The sequence below is a fragment of the Acipenser ruthenus genome, chromosome 26 (genome assembly GCF_902713425.1).
Source record: "Acipenser ruthenus chromosome 26, fAciRut3.2 maternal haplotype, whole genome shotgun sequence".
Taxonomy (NCBI): Eukaryota; Metazoa; Chordata; class Actinopteri; order Acipenseriformes; family Acipenseridae; genus Acipenser; species Acipenser ruthenus.
The window spans coordinates 8,165,786-8,183,297 of NC_081214.1; the positions used below are offsets into that span (position 1 = coordinate 8,165,786).

The 17,512-nt window shown below is 44.1% G+C and overlaps 1 protein-coding gene across 2 annotated transcripts in view; it reads right to left on the minus strand.

Moving 5' to 3' along the window:
- Nucleotides 1-242: 242 nt before the first annotated feature.
- Nucleotides 243-17,512, minus strand: part of LOC131701773 (ras GTPase-activating protein 4-like) — a 62,646-nt gene continuing 45,376 nt past the window's right edge. Inside the window, exons 12-21 of one of the 2 annotated variants that reach the window (XM_059001651.1) lie at nt 17,087-17,199; nt 16,760-16,865; nt 14,957-15,094; nt 13,857-14,001; nt 9,748-9,917; nt 8,925-9,062; nt 7,590-7,725; nt 5,578-5,698; nt 5,060-5,124; nt 243-2,770 (exon numbers count right to left, since the gene is read on the minus strand). In XM_059001651.1, coding sequence (XP_058857634.1) covers nt 2,643-2,770; nt 5,060-5,124; nt 5,578-5,698; nt 7,590-7,725; nt 8,925-9,062; nt 9,748-9,917; nt 13,857-14,001; nt 14,957-15,094; nt 16,760-16,865; nt 17,087-17,199 — 1,260 coding nt within the window. In that variant the 3' untranslated portion in view covers nt 243-2,642. Of the gene's footprint in view, nt 2,771-5,059; nt 5,125-5,577; nt 5,699-7,589; nt 7,726-8,924; nt 9,063-9,747; nt 9,918-13,856; nt 14,002-14,956; nt 15,095-16,672; nt 16,866-17,086; nt 17,200-17,512 lie in introns of both variants that reach the window. The other variant, XM_059001650.1, reaches the window with a different exon arrangement.

Below are 17,512 nucleotides of genomic sequence, written 5' to 3' on the forward strand. Positions count from 1 at the left end.
ACTTTTTATTTGTGTTTGTTTAATATAATATATGGCATACAAATTGTACTTTATTATATTCACATTATATATATATATATATATATATATATATATATATATATATATATATATATATACAGTGCCTTGCGAAAGTATTCGGCCCCCTTGAACTTTGTGACCTTTTGCCACATTTCAGGCTTCAAACATAAAGATATGAAACTGTAATTTTTTGTGAAGAATCAACAACAAGTGGGACACAATCATGAAGTGGAACAAAATTTATTGGATATTTCAAACTTTTTTAACAAATAAAAAACTGAAAAATTGGGCGTGCAAAAAAAAAAGCATGCACCACATGTGATATGACCTTATTTATTGGTAGCCCATATAAAATAACTTACAAGCAGTTTATACGTTTATATACCTTGCTAACCCTAGACTTAATGACTGCTGCCAACAGAATTCTCAAAGTACATCGCCGCCTGAGAAAACACAGCAAACTACTGTTACTATGGAAACTAGGCTGTGATTAGACGCCATGAAATCTCAAGCATTCAAACACAGTGGGCTATACGACTACCGTAACCATAACTCGCCATTTTAATACCTTTGTGTTTTTCTGCTGTCTGATTGGAGCCCCCTTGTAAAGTGGCGGTATAGCCTCAATAGATTACTTCAAAAACATGCTGCACTGCGCATCCTTATTGCGCTGTATTCATGCAGTACACAAAATGAGCAAGTCTGAATGAGATTCTGGGCATTATTCTACGGTAAGTGCAAAAGCGCACATGCATGCATATATATATATATATATATATATATATATATATATATATATATATATATAAATGAGCAGGTAGTCTGAGTGAAGTTATCCAGCAACAAACTCCCCATCCCCACGTGTACTACTTTCCTAGGAAAAGGAGCACATTTCTGGGGACCATTCCACTTGTGAGATGTCTTGCTCGTTACAATCCTTTGCCTATTTTTAAAGAGGAGGCGATTATCTATTCAGAGATTCCAGGGTATTTAGTAAGTAAGGGGTCTGAGAGAGGAGACATGGGCAATACAATCCCCAGCCCTGGTCTTGCTGTAAATCATTTGTTGTTGCTAGAATGTGAGCCGGTACTGAATATACTTAAGTACATATTCCAAACAAAAGTAGTGTAACAAGACATAGAGCAACAAAACTACATTACACAATACATAGAAATTGACATTTTATAAACACACAAATACATACTGTTGAATGCTTTTAGTTTGAGAATGGAAAATGTGATGTTATATAAACTCCTACATGAGGATAGAAGAAAAGTGTTAATGAAGACATGGAAACCATTCACAGAGAGCATTTTCCAAACGCAATGAAACAAGAATGGACTGCTTTAAAACCAGCACGAGACAGCTCGGAGCAGCCCCGGCACAGCGTTTAGCATTGGCTAGCTTCATTTCACAACATTGTTTTTTGCTATTTGAAAATGTGATTTTGCCTTGGCACTTGCTTCAATATAAGGCCCTCTGCCTTTTAATCTGGATTAACTGCAATGTTAGTGCAACACTACTGACTAAAATGTCTATATTAACAGACTTGCAATATTTAAAAAGCAATGGAGCCAGTATATTGCCTGAATACATCAGTGGCTATTGTGTTCCTAGAATTGCTATGCTACTATTGAGCAACATTTTCCTGGCTTTTCAAGCAGATACAAGTGTCTAAAAAAGAAGTGAATATTATTTATATTTACAGGTAAATATACTCTTTTCATGTATACTGGTGCACTGTGTTACAATTTCACCCAAATTCACTCCTCTTCTAAATGGAATTGTGAATTCAGAACAGATACAAACTCAATCCGGTTTCATCATCTCTACTGTCATGGCTCTGCATCTCAGCCCATTAAATTGAACTGAGAGGCAACATCACAAATCAAAGACGATACACTTGACTATTCAACTAAAGAGCAAGCTCTGTATCTGAGAGGGACGTACGTATCTTAAGCTGCTGTCAGTGTTATTAACTCATCAGCCACTAGGAGGAGCTCCATTGCAATATGTATTTGTCTTGTGTTATGCTGGCCCCATTCTTACCAGTGCAGTGGCAGACACTCCTTTGCAACCCATATTGGCAAGACGCCTTATTATGTTTGTTTGGAAACAGACAACACCATCCTCACATGGGGAAAGATAACATGCATCTCTCAGGGGAGCTGCTGAAGGATTATACAAAGCACGGCAGCTCTTTATTTGCAAAGTGGACCATCCTAAACTTGATTTACAGATTCAGAATACAGTGCAATACAATAACATTCATTTGAATATCTAGAGGTTTTATATATATTCCCATTGAATTTTATAATAAACACAGTCATTTTTGGTGTCTATTATATTTGCCCATAACAACCCACAAGCAAGTCATTTATTTGCCATTTCTTACTTCATATATCCCTTCCTGTAATCCAAGACATGATGCCCATTCAGAGGCCTGGGGGAAGCTGTTTGGCACCTCTCCCACGCGAACCTACTGGTTTATCTGTGGTATTTCTATTCAGACAAGAACATGTTTGATTGTGCCAATGCTGCTCATGGCACAAAATGGAGGTCTTTAGGTGTCTAAAATAATGCCTTGAAAAACCACAAACAAAACAAAGGCATGCTGTGGTTTACGTCTGCAATTCCAGGAGGCAGTTTGTATTTTTCTGTTTCTCCGAGCGCTCCAGGTCTTCGTGAATATCTTGCAGGTCTCGAAGAAGCTGGAAGAGCTTGCTTGCTGCATCCTTCAGCTCTGAATCTGCAAAGAGGAACAGCACAGGGTAGTGGAGACACAGCTGCTACAGCTCTGAATCTGCAAAGCGGAACAGCACAGGGTAGTGGAGACACAGCTGCTACAGCTCTGAATCTGCAAAGAGGAACAGCACAGGGTAGTGGAGACACAGCTGCTACAGCTCTGAATCTGCAAAGAGGAACAGCACAGGGTAGTGGAGACACAGCTGCTACAGCTCTGAATCTGCAAGAGGAAAAACACAGGGTAGTGGAGACACAGCTGCTACAGCTCTGAATCTGCAAGAGGAACAGCACAGGGTAGTGGAGACACAGCTGCTACAGCTCTGAATCTGCAAAGAGGAACAGCACAGGGTAGTGGAGACACAGCTGCTACAGCTCTGAATCTGCAAAGAGGAACAGCACAGGGTAGTGGAGACACAGCTGCTACAGCTCTGAATCTGCAAAGAGGAACAGCACAGGGTAGTGGAGACACAGCTGCTACAGCTCTGAATCTGCAAGAGGAACAGCACAGGGTAGTGGAGACACAGCTGCTACAGCTCTGAATCTGCAAAGAGGAACAGCACAGGGTAGTGGAGACACAGCTGCTACAGCTCTGAATCTGCAAGAGGAACAGCACAGGGTAGTGGAGACACAGCTGCTACAGCTCTGAATCTGCAAGAGGAACAGCACAGGGTAGTGGAGACACAGCTGCTACAGCGGGATGCATTATAGGGAAGGCTGGATTTTTTTCACAGTAAGCAATTGGCTTATTTCACGATCTAAAAAACAGTAAATGCTAAATCGCAGAATTTCTTTTTTGAGTCCACCTTTTAAAGACATTCTGTTTTCACCATCAGTGAATTACCAAACAAAATAAAAAAGGCAAATGTTTGCTGTATTTATTTTTAAGTGATACAAATATGTATATTTACACTATTCTTTGGGAAATGGAAACTTCACGGAATACTATATATTACACGTCAATGGGTGATAACTGAAAAAATACAGCCTTACTTATACTTGAGGGAGGTTAGGGGGCGCTGCTGGATAACTCACAAGCCCTTAAAGTGATTATAGCTCTTTTCCCATGGTAAAAGCATAGCACAGTGTAATAATGCACAGTGAAAGCATGGTAAAGCATAGGTAAGCACTGTAAATCCCAGAGAGGCATGGTAAAGCACATTAAACATGGCAAACCAACATAAATGCATAAGCATGGATAAAAAGCATGGGGGAAACTGCAAAACTACAATGCAGATTTACTGTGGTAAACTTTTATAAGGGAGCTGACTAAATAATTCCATACATCTTAGTGTGAGTCAGTATTCTAGCTGTGATGACTGGGTTAGTGTGAGTCAGTATTCTAGCTGTGATGACTGGGTTAGTGTGAGTCAGTACTCTAGCTGTGATGACTAGGTTAGCGTGAGTCAGTATTCTAGCTGTGATGACTAGGTTAGTGTGAGTCAGTATTCTAGCTGTGATGACTAGGTTAGTGTGAGTCAGTATTCTAGCTGTGATGACTAGGTTAGCGTGAGTCAGTATTCTAGCTGTGATGACTAGGTTAGTGTGAGTCAGTATTCTAGCTGTGATGACTGGGTTAGTGTGAGTCAGTATTCTAGCTGTGATGACTGGGTTAGTGTGAGTCAGTATTCTAGCTGTGATGACTAGGTTAGCGTGAGTCAGTATTCTAGCTGTGATGACTAGGTTAGCGTGAGTCAGTATTCTAGCTGTGATGACTAGGTTAGCGTGAGTCAGTATTCTAGCTGTGATGACTAGGTTAGCGTGAGTCAGTATTCTAGCTGTGATGACTAGGTTAGCGTGAGTCAGTATTCTAGCTGTGATGACTAGGTTAGTGTGAGTCAGTATTCTAGCTGTGATGACTGGGTTAGCGTGAGTCAGTATTCTAGCTGTGATGACTAGGTTAGTGTGAGTCAGTATTCTAGCTGTGATGACTGGGTTAGTGTGAGTCAGTATTCTAGCTGTGATGACTGGGTTAGCGTGAGTCAGTATTCTAGCTGTGATGACTAGGTTAGCGTGAGTCAGTATTCTAGCTGTGATGACTAGGTTAGCGTGAGTCAGTATTCTAGCTGTGATGACTAGGTTAGCGTGAGTCAGTATTCTAGCTGTGATGACTAGGTTAGCGTGAGTCAGTATTCTAGCTGTGATGACTAGGTTAGTGTGAGTCAGTATTCTAGCTGTGATGACTAGGTTACACCCCAGCTACAGAAACTGTCCGCACCACTTTTGAAACCTAAGTTTGTCACTGGTCTTATAGACCCTAAACATGTCCCAGAGTGATCTGTACAGTCCAGGTTACCTTTTTCATGGCTCTGGAATGAATCTTTATCTTTCTCCAGCTTCACCACTTCCAGGTATTTGTCCCTAAACAAAGATATAGAAATATATGTCAGTAACATTGCTCTCCGGCCACGGCTGTGAATTCAGAACAGAGCTACGATGACCAGGGCGTACAGCACATAAACACAATGTACACACTTGTATAGAGCAAGGGCAATGGATAGTTTAATGGACATTGTAAAAGTGCTCTTTAAGACCTAGATGACATTAGATAAGTTGTGAAAAGGTAAATGTGACAGACGGACGGATGCACAGACAGAGACACCTGTATATCCTCACAATCTGACAGTCCCAATGCAAATGAATGTTAACACTAAGCTTCATCCCAACCTGTAGTGTACAGATACTTTTTCATTAAGAGCTGATTGAATGTTAACAATGGTGTGTCGGCTGGATGCGTCACATATTTGCACCATAAGCAGGACATTACCAAAGGTTATAAAACAGCACTGGATTTTCTCTCCTTTTCTGTGTTACCTCATTGCCTCCCTGACTCCCAGCAGGTGTCTGAAAATCAACTGGGACTCCAGATCCGGATCCAGGGGGTCATTCCACTCCTGCAGGGTCACTCCGTGTCGGGTTTTATCACAACCTGCAGCTGAGAGACACAGGCTTATAGTAAGGGAATGGGCTCCCCTCACACAGATATTCAACTCACAGTGGTGACTGCTGGGCTTCAGTCCCCACTGCTGGAACCCTCCGGAACATCCAGCAAGTGCTGTGTCGCTGCTGACCAGTAAGAACACATATTTACTGTTACTCACCCGATACCCAGCTGGCATACATACACACACATGCATCATTCTTAGAGTGGTGTACTTCAGGAAATGTGTAAGTGGATGACAGCAAGTGTGGCTGTGACCTTGGGTGAGTAAATATGCACAGCGGTGGGCAAAGTTAAGAGATGTTGTTTCTTTGTTTATTTGCAGGGTCCAGCTTCGTAGCACACTTTTCAATTGAAACGTCCGAGTTAAACAGAGATTCATTGAGGCTGCTCACGACCGTTAAGCACAGCAGCAGGTAGAGATCAGCCTGTATTCAGTCATTTTGGTTTTCATTACTTTTCAGTTTTTATTCTTAGACGATAATGGCGTCTCCGCTTCCATTTGCTTCTCCTAAAACTAGAGCTCTCTCTCTCTCTGCTTTCGTGCTTACTCGGGAGTGATCTGCCCCCTAGTGTTCGGAGGTAGAAAAGGTCAAGCCTTCATGCTAAGAAAATCCTAATAAACGATAACCCATTTAACCTGAGCTCCAAGTAATACGAGTGTGTGTCTACATTCTGTTAAACATGACTTTCCTTATTCAATTCCTACACCTGCAGCTCAAAACTACCTAGAGGGAATGCACACAGCCTGGAAGCCCTGGTCTCTGATGCAGATGAGTGCACGGGAGGACTGTGGATGAGTACAATAAAGGTTCTGTATTTTAGGGTAAAACTGAACGAGGTGGGGGTAAGTGGTACAGCAGACTTGCAGAGTGAAAATGCATTGGTAATATTATGAAAGAAAACATTTTGGTAATGTTAAACCAATCTGCCGGTGGTGACTTTGCCATAAGTAGAGTTACTAAGGCACCTCCTCTTGACCTTAGGCTCAGAATGATTGAATGATAAGGCATGTGCTAAGTTTGACATGAGTTGCTAAGGCAACGACCCACTTGGTCTTAAGCTTAGAATACTGAGTGACAAGGCACTTGCAGGAATGTATGAGAATGGAGAAGTGTGGTAAACAATTAACCACAGTGACCTTGTAAAAGAGAGTAGTTTGTCGTTGGTTGCACCTGCGTGGAGTAACAGCTAAAAAACACATTATAATTAATAACATAACAGAAACAAACTGTAGTTGTGTAAATTCTGAGCCTACCAGAGTATAAATACCAGGCATAGAGGCGACACAGACTGAGAAGCTCCCGATACCTCCAGATCATCTGGACCATCGGTGTAGCGTCTGAGGCTCTCTCCCAGGGAAGGTAACTTGATCAATTGCCTATCTCTGTTATTGCTAATGGCATGTTATTGTACCTAAACAATAACGTTCAATGTAGAATGTAATGTTTGGTATTTGGAACTAATAAATGGTCAGCATTGTTAGGATTTGAAGCATGGTCTCATCCTTATAGCGTAACCAAGTAGTTCATTCTATGCTTACCTTCATTTTTAAACCTTACAGACTAATTCACTAGTGAAATGAGTTTGGTGGTCTTAGCTTATGCCTCAGTGATCATAAGTGCAATCCACTACTATCAAAAGACAAAACTCCATGCAATTCAGCGCAGACTGTCATTTCAGCACTGCAGTGGATGGAAGAAACTGTCAGTCTCTGCTGAGGTCTGGATGGCAGGCAGACAGGCAGGCAGGCAGGCAGGGAAGCAGGCAGGGAGGCAGACAGAGAGGCAGGCAGACAGGCAGGGAAGCAGACAGGCAGACAGGCAGGCAGGCAGGGAGGCAGGCAGACAGGGGGTGTTCTGGTCATGATTGAGCTGTGCAGTACCTGTTTTCTCCTTTTGGTGGCAGCAGCTCCACCTGTCTCCTTTGAAGACGCCCGGGTGATATGAATTGAGGGTCTCTGTGTTGTGGATGCAGGACTTGCGCAAAGCAGAGAGCCACTGGTTCAGCTCATTCACACTCTGACAACATGAAACAAACAATAAAGACATTGTAACCAGTACTGGGTGCCACAGCCTCAGTGACTGATGCAACCTGGCTTGTATTGGTGTGGAATAGCATGTAGAATGAATATTTATACCTTATAGCCTTGACAACACCTCTTGAGGCCACAATTATCATATTAATTCCTAGAACATCATTGATAAATGACTGTATCAAAAAGCTCTCATGCCAAGGAAACTAATGCATAAATTACATCTAAGATAAATAACACCCGCTCTACTGCACAGAAAACTGTTCCTCTCTTTTTAGAAGGATGGGGTGCTGGGTTTATTTTCCTGAGAGATCTATTTACTGTAATATGATACTTAAATGAACATTTTTCCAGCTTATTCAAAATGAAAGAATATTAGTTAAACATTTTGAAAGACTTTCTTCGAAGGTGAAAACGGCCTTCCTTTCAGCACTGCAGTGGATGTAAGACAATGCCACGTTTGTACAGGTAAATGGTTCCACTCTGGTGCACAAGCTGAGATGAGCGTTACAGAGGCACAACGGTGCTTTAAACTTCTGAAATGATGGTAAAAAGGTGTGGGGTTAATGAAGGTTAAACAAATATCCCAAAAAACACTGTGCTGAGCACAGCTGCAAGATCTGCTGTTATCAACAGAGAGGCTTCTCTCCTCAAGACAAAGAACCGAGTGGGTGTGGGGACTTCACTGACCTTGGTTGGAACACTGAAGCTTGCAAAAACAGGGTTTAGTTTTATACACACGTTTAGGTAAGATATATAAGACAGGCACCCGAATCCTCTCCTGATGACGGACCTGAGTGTTCTCCCAGAATATGAGGTAACTGATCATTATCTGATTTCTGTTTAAAACTCGGTGCTACATTGTTGTGTCTAACTTTTGAATACTGGAATCAATACATGGAAACTTGGTGTTGTGTGCACTCTTTTACAGACCTCAAGTTAATTTCCTCACAAAGGCTTAAAGTACATAGAGATAACAATATAATTCCAGTGAACTATGTATTGCCATCATTTCACAGGTCCTACATTTTCCTTAGTGAAACATGCACACATTATGGTAAAGGCAAATTCGAAAACCATGTTTAAAATGATGAGCTTTTTTCACATAGGAAAACGAGCGCTCTACAAAGGGATGGTAATACATGTTAGATGAGATTTAGGGGGATTGTCGCCAGCCCTCCTCACCTTGCACTGCAGGTAGAGGATTTCAATCTGCTCCATCTCCTCGCTCCAAATGATCTGCATGACGTGGGAGCTGCCAAAGCTCTTCTCCTCCACCTTCTCCACAGCCCGGACCTTCTGCAGAGAGACGAACGAGCTCTTCTGCAGGCAGACAGACACACAGACACACTGAGTCACACCCTGGCTCACAGCAGAGACAGACACACAGACACACTGAGTTACACCCTGGCTCACAGTGCAGACAGACACACACTCACATCCTGGCTCACAGTGCATACAGACACACAGAGTCTCACAGAGACTCACAGCTGCTAGCATTGAAAACTTGCCAAAAAGTTAAATGGAAACTAACAACCCTTAATATGGCCTCCACTACTGTCACAGGCAAAGGTATTGGCACCCTTCACTTAATATAAGATAATTCAAGAAAACATGTTAAATACAAGCATTTAATGAACATTCACAACTAATTAATATGGCAAAGACCAAAATACACAACTTCTGGTCATTTAACAAACAATCTTTATGACAAAAACCAAAAGCACTTAAGCAATTTCAATATGTGTTCATGACAAAAGTATTGGCACCTTTACATTAAAAGTCAGAAAAAAGTAATAGAACTAATTTAAAAAAAATTGATTGAAAACCATTACACAGTAATTAAGCTGCATGATCAATAGCCAGAAAAAAAGTGGTAATTATTTCCAACATCTATTGACTTATTGAGACTAAAATAGAACTGTTCCCCAAAAATGGTGGACAGTATGTTTGTATTAAAATAAGGTTTAATAAATACTGACTGTCTATAAGCCCGGTCTGGTCTCACCTTGGAGTTGGGGGTCTTGGCGTAGGACAGGATGTTGCTGCGCAGGGTGACGTGGTATTTCTTGAAAGGGGATGCCATGAGCATGCACTTGTCTCTGGTCTTGTGAAGGAAGAGGAACCCCTCTTTGAGTGTGCCGGCTGGCTGCAGACTGAGCCTCTCCTCACCCAGCTCTGAAACAGAGAAGCCCATTACAGTATGTGATGGGTCCGGGAGTCTCCTGACTGAAATTCGACCTCCCGACACTAGGGAGAGCTGAACTAGCTGGGGGGTGGGGGGGGATTGTGATTCCATCACACTTTAGTGTCCGCCCTCTTGATAAGGAAAGGCAGCATAGTGCTCAGAGCGCTATAACGTCAATGAGCCACCATTTCGGGCGATGCTGGTGTAACAGGCAGTGTTGTGTGATGCACTGCCATTACGAATTCTGTCCTGTCCCGTCCCCCGTCCCGTCCGTGAGATGAGACGAGGGTAAGAGCTCTAAAACCACGCATGCAGACGAGCCCGGCTCTTTTGCATTATGGTTAAGATGCTCGCTTGTGGTGCAGGGGGTCGCCGGTCGCGCCCAGCCTCTGCCCTGTTACACTAGGCTGATTGCAGGGTGGAGCTCTGGGTACTAAAAGGGAGCATGTTGCCTCATAAACTAGGGGAGACCCAGGAGGCTGAAGAAATACTGCAGTAAAGGTGGTGGGATAGGTGAGGATTGTGTGCTAGTGCTAGTGTCACTACAGGTCGCTAAAGATGTCCGTTTAGAAACCAGAGGAGCACAAGATTCAGAGCTGCAGGTCCGCAAAAAACACCTGTCAGCTAGGACTCTGCTTAAGACAGCTATTAAACAGCCTTTTGTATTCAGCCCTCTGCCTTGTAAATATCCCTTTACATTTTGAAAATAAACCACAGACTTGTATTTTCAATGTTTGTCTGAGCCTGTTCACTGTTTACTGGGTCAGACTGTTACCATGACTTCCCACACAGTACCATTGGAATGCCCCATTCAGAATATAATGGGAGTCAATGTGGACAAGATCCTAATAATATCACAATATTATCACGCTTAACTGTATTGGAATCAATGCATCACATAGGACTGTCTTTGAGTACCACAGATAAATAGGCATGTTTGTTGTAACAGCACTTCCTGTGCATTTTAACCCTTATTTTACCAGGTTATTGGTCAACTTCTATAAACTGCTTATCATCACTATTTATATGTTCCTATGAAGTCATTTGAAAAGGGGTTGACGGTAACTTGAATATTGGATCATTCAAATGTAAAATAAAATATGAAATTAGCTTTTACACTTTAAAAAAAATCTTTCTTTAACTCTTTCAACTCTGTAGACCTGTATACAGGTCTTGGAAAGAGAACTCCACTCAACACTGCAGAGCGCTCTAGCAGTATAGGAAAGAGAACACCACTCAACGCTGCAGAGCGCTCTAGTAGTATAGGAAAAAGAACTCCACTCAACACTGCAGAGCCTAGTGGTATAGGAAAAAGAACTCCACTCAACACTGCAGAGCACTCTAGTGGTATAGGAAAGGGAACTCCACTCAACACTGCACAGCGCTGTATAGGAAAGAGAACTTAATATTAGGAAATACTCTCCCAGTGTTTTTATAGACATGGGTTTAAATAGTTACTCTGGTGAATAACTGGAATAGATTTGTACTCTGCATTCTCTAACATATTTTCTATTTTACAGAAACAAAGGTGGGCCAGAGACAAACCTGAATGTTCTGGTTGGAAACCTGAGGGAAGAAAATATGTGTGAGGAATGCAAGATCTTTCCTGACAATGGCTTCTTACTGTTGCCATGGTAATTCACAATTGAAGCAATTCAGGCCTTTCTACATTGTCATTTACTGTTCAAGCTGAAAGATTATAAACTCACAGAAACCTGTCACATTGTTCTGCTTGTATCTGTTTTATATAAGTATTATTTCTGGTCTATTTAATCATTCTTAAATATCTGTTATTTTAACCAACGTATTCTTCGTCTTGTTTCGAATCCCTTTGTAAATCATTTTCTGTTTCAGTTACTACATTCTTGGGGCATTTTAAAACTCAGTAGCATCAAAAGAGATTTCTCTCAACACCTTGTGTAAACATGAACCTGTCCCTGTGCAACACTCCCCAACAGATGTAAGAAGCACCACATTTGTTCAAAGTGCAATGTCTTTCTGAAGCATTTCTTCCATCCACTGGGGCAGAGTGTTTCAGGGGGACAGGTTACTGGTTACACTCTGGTGTACCAGGTGTACTTAGAGAGAAGACATGTAAGAATGTGACGGGGTGAAAGCGATTCGATTCGCACACGGATCTGGGATATTCTTGACAATACGATTATAATAAGTTAAATGTGAGGCTACATGCAAAGAGTGATGGTCATGTGTAGGTTTAGTTTTAGTGCCTGTATTGAAAATCACAGAATAAAATGCATTAGTACGTACTCTAGCAGCCTCGCCCCAGATTTTTAATCCCCATGGGTAAAGGATGTTTTTGTCAAGCACCCTGGAGGTGACCCGGAGAGTGAAGCGGAGAAGTTATTGGAGATCATCACGGTCCATTTAATGATACAAGCAACACAGCGAAAGTCGACCTGTGTGCCGGCATGTTTAAAATCAACAGTGTGGGCTGAATGGATATTTTTTGCATCAAGGACTTACCCTAAACTATGAGGAGTGAATCAAGTACCGGTATTCAGGGAATACAACACATCTCATTTTGAACGACCCCATTAGACCAATGGTACATTCTTTTAGGATCATCTTCATCATCATCGCCATCACAGTTGAAGACGGCTGCGTCAGATCAGAGCCAATGCAGGTATGATACGTCTACTCACTATGTACAACCTACACTGGAGACATGAAATCACTCCAAAATAGCTGAAGCATCTGTGAGCACTAAAAACATTACCAGGGTCTTGTGCACTTCACTTGCGTCCCTACAGTACTGTGAACACTCATTTATACTTTGGAGCCAAGGTACATACTTCTTACCAGTCTTTATATTACTGAAACAACTACCGGCATTCCTGAATTATACCAGCATGTAAAACAACACATCTCATTTTGAACGACCCCATTAGACCAATGGTACATTCTTTTAGGATCATCTTCATCATCATTGCCATCACAGTTGAAGACGGCTGCGTCAGATCAGAGCCAATGCAGGTATGATACGTCTACTCACTATGTACAACCTACACTGGAGACATGAAATCACTCCAAACTAGCTGAAGCATCTGTGAGCACTAAAAACATTACCAGGGTCTTGTGCACTTCACTTGTGTCCCTACAGTACTGTGAACACTCATTTATACTTTGGAGCCAAGGTACATACTTCTTACCAGTCCTTATATTACTGAAACAGCTACCGGCATTCCTGAATTATACCAGCATGTAAAACAAGAGGTCATGCAAAGATTGTATTATTATTATTATTATTATTATTATTATTATTATTATTATTATTATTTACAGTATTTCTAATTTTACTGTAAAGATTACTCAGAAAACAAAAGCAAAGCAGGTTGAGAATCTTATTTGACCAAAACCTGTTTTATTCCAAACACTTCCACAAACAAAAGGGACAAGGATGCTGTGTGGTCCAGTGGTTAAAGAAAAGGGCTTGTAACCAGGAGGTCCCCGGTTCAAATCCCAGCTCACTCACCGACTCACTGTGTGACCCTGCGCAAGTCACTTACCCTCCTTGTGCTCCGTCTTTCGGGTGAGACGTTGTTGTAAGTGACTCTGCAGCTGATGCATAGTTCACACACCCTAGTCTGTAAGTCGCCTTGGATAAAGGCGTCTGCTAAATAAACAAATAACAATAATTGTGTAATTCGTATGTTTCACACTTAGTTTACTGTATCGTGATCCGTATCATGAAGACACTGCTGATGCACAGCCCTACGGCCAGGCGCTCAATGAGCTCAGAGCGGACACCTGCAGCGCCGGCCTTTGTCCACTAGAGGTCGGTAGCTCCTGAGCTGTGGAGAATAGCTGCGGTGAGCGAACGCACTTGGACAGTTTTAAAATAAATAAATCAATCAATCAATATGTAAAAGTAAAGTCCCTGTTTCCGGTATCTCCAGTGCGGGGCTCACCTTCCTTATCTTCGAAGCTGATGAGTTGGGTGATGAACTCTTTGAGCTGGGCGATGCCTTGCTGGATGGCAGGCTGCAGGGGCCCCATCCAGGGCTCCTTGGACCTCACTGCCAGGGTATCCAGGTTCCCAATGCTCTGAACTGCCTGGAGGGAAGAGAACAGGACTGAGCCAGGAGCACCCCACAATAACAAGCATGCATGGTTCAAACTTATTTAGCAGCATGCAGAGATCAAAGCAAAGAATAATTAAGACATATCTCGTATGTGGTATCGTCAGCATATAAATGTACATTAATAGCCTATCCCAGGTCGTTTATATAGAGGGTAAAGAGGATTGGTCCAAGGACTGAACCCTGAGGTACCTCCTTACATAGAGGCTCAAAGGTGGACATAATCCCATCAGCTCTTACTTTAGGTTATCCTTCAACCAATCCATAGCATAGCATTGTATGATCTACAGAATCACAGGCTTTAGAGAAGTCCAGTAATGAAGCACCTATACATTCACCAAATTGTGCAGTTCATGTTTCCTAACAAAAAGATCAAATGAGAAGCTTTCAGTTTTTATCAGAAATAAAAGATTGTGAGCAGTGTAGTACCTTCACACCAAACTGAAGGATGAGGGAGAGAAGGAGGGGAGGGAGAGGGGGAGAGAGAGGGGGAGGGAGAGGAAGAGGGAGTGAGGGAGGGTGGAGAGAGAAGGAGAGATGGAGAAGAGGAGAGAGAGGGGGAGGGAGAAAGGGAGGGAGGGGGAAGGAGAGAAGGAGGGAGAGAGAGAGTGAGGAGGGAAAGAGGAGAGAGAAAAGGAGGGAGGGAGGATGGAGAGGGAGTGAGGGAGGATGGAGAGGGAGAGAGGGAGAGAGAAAGGGAGGGAGGGGGAAGGAGAGAAGGAGGGAGAGAGAGTGAGGAGGGAGAGGAGGAGACAGTGAGGGAGAGGAAGAGGGAGTAAGGGAGGATGGAGAGGGAGTGAGGGAGGATGGAGAGGGAGTGAGGGAGGATGGAGTGGAAGAGAGGGAGGGAGGGAGAGGAAGAGGGAGAGAGAGAGAATGAGGGAGAAAGGGAGTGAGGGAGAGGAGGAGACAGGGAGAGAGAGCAGTACCTTGGCTAGGAGCAGCAGGGTGCGGCTGGTGCGTGCGTCAGGGTGCTTCTCTCTCAGGTGGAAGAGTTTGGGAGACATGATCGCAGGGGAGAAGAAGCGCAGGCAGAGGAAACTGGTCACTGCAATGAACTTCACTTTCTGTCAAAACAAAATCAGAACAGAAGCCTCAGCTCTAATCACAGTTTTCTTTTGTTTTAGTCATCTCTAATACGTTTCACACAGTAAATTGGCTTGCTAAGAGTTTAGTTTCCCACTCTTTTTACCCATAGCTCTCTGGGAGTTGCCATACTCTCTACCATGTTCCTACAAGACTGTGTACCTTGCTTCAGAGATTCTTCATCGTGTTATGCTATACCACACGAAAAGCTGAATCTCTCTGCTAGTCAATAACTGGGTTGGTTGAAGTCAAACCCAGAAGTGGCACTTAACTATTAAACTATTTAACTATTAAAAACTATTGCTTAAATAGTCAGGGGGAAAGTCACGGGGCATTAACTAGATCATTTTCAGTGGGTGTCCTCCGATCTCACGACCGAGCCAGCTTCCTCTTCTACACCCAGGAACTCGAGAGCGGATGTCAGCGAGCTACCGGTCTCTGGAGGTCAAAGGCCAGCCCTGCAGGTGTCCGCCCGAGCTCTTTGGGTGCCTGGCCGGTAGAGTCTGCTGTAGCGCGATTGCGAGACCCACGGGACTGACAGAATCCCCAGTGAAGACACGACCTGGTCACACAGCCAGGACGCAGACCTGCGCTCCCCTGACTGTATGACTCACCTTGCACACCACACAGCCAGGACGTGAACCTGCGCTCCCCTGACTGTATGACTCACCCTGCACACCATACAGCCAGGACGTGAACCTGCGCTCCCCTGACTGTATGACTCACCCTGCACACCACACAGCCAGGACGTGAACCTGCGCTCCCCTGACAGTATGACTCACCCTGCACACCACACAGCCAGGATGCAGACCTGCACTCCCCTGACTGTATGACTCACCCTGCACACCACACAGCCAGGACACGGACCTGCACTCCCCTGACTGTATGACTCACCCTGCACACCACACAGCCAGGACGTGAACCTGCGCTCCCCTGACTGTATGACTCACCCTGCACACCACAGTCAGGACGTGAACCTGCACTCCCCTGACTGTATGACTCACCCTGCACACCACACAGCCAGGACGTGAACCTGCACTCCCCTGACTGTATGACTCACCCTACACACCACACAGCCAGGACATGAACCTACGCTCCCCTGACTGTATGACACCCTGCACACCACAGCCAGGAAATGAACCTGCGCTCCCCTGGCTGTATGACTCACCCTGCACACCACACAGCCAGGACATGAACCTGCACTCCCCTGACTGTATGACTCACCCTGCACACCACACAGCCAGGACGTGAACCTGCACTCCCCTGACTGTATGACTTACCCTGCACACCACACAGTCAGGACGTGAACCTGCACTCCCCTGACTGTATGACTCACCCTGCACACCACACAGCCAGGACGTGAACCTGCACTCCCCTGACTGTATGACTCACCCTGCACACTACACAGCCAGGACATGAATCTGCACTCCCCTAACTGATCTCTGAAGAGCTATCAGGCATTTGTTTTCAGTGTGTGATCTCTGAAGAGCTCTCAGACATGTCTGTTTTCAGTGTGTGATGTCAATGAGACAGCCTGGTTCCTTGGCTCCTGCTCTCACCCGGTACTCCCTCTCTGGGAATCTCTCCTGCACTCTCTCGCACAGCTGCCGGAAGGCCATGCGCAGCAGGGGGGGGCAGTGACTCACGGACTTGACGATGGAGTGCAGCAGCTCGGTCAGGTAGGACTGCAGGTGCTGAGTGCTCTGCTGAATCACCTCAGCCTCCGTCTGAATCCGGTGCAGCCCTGTACAGCTGCACACACAGGGGGACAAACAGCAGCATGATATAACGGCTCTGGATTCTCTAAAGTGGCCAACAGACTAATCATATCCATCCATTAGCTACATAGGTCTGAAATGTGCAGTCTGGAAAGAAACACATATGTAGCAAGCATGTATTTTTACATTAAACCTCAGCCGGTCATGCCAGCCTCTTCCAGCAGAGGTCACTGTGGCGCTGGCTGTCCTGCTCACCCGGCCTCCTTGATTTCCACTTTGCTGGGGTCCAGCTCAACATACTTCTTCTCATCGAAGACGCGGTTCACAGTTGGCCCCAGAACTCTGTGCAGATACTGCATTCCTGCAACCTGGATGAGAGAGGAGGGGAGGGAGATCAGAGACAGGGCAGAACTCTGTGCAGATACTGCATTCCTGCAACCTGGACAAGAGAGGGAGGGGAGGGGAGGGGAGGGGAAGGGGAAATCAGAGACAGGGTGGGATCTGGAACCCAAATCAATGTTACAGTGCTTTACACTGCCTGGTCGCTTTATTGGGACCTTTACCTAACACAATAGATCCACAGAGATACAAACTCCAAACCTGCTAACTGACCGATCAACCGAACAGCTGGAAGTATGCAATCATTTTGCAACCAGAATCCAGTTTAAAAAAGCACAACGT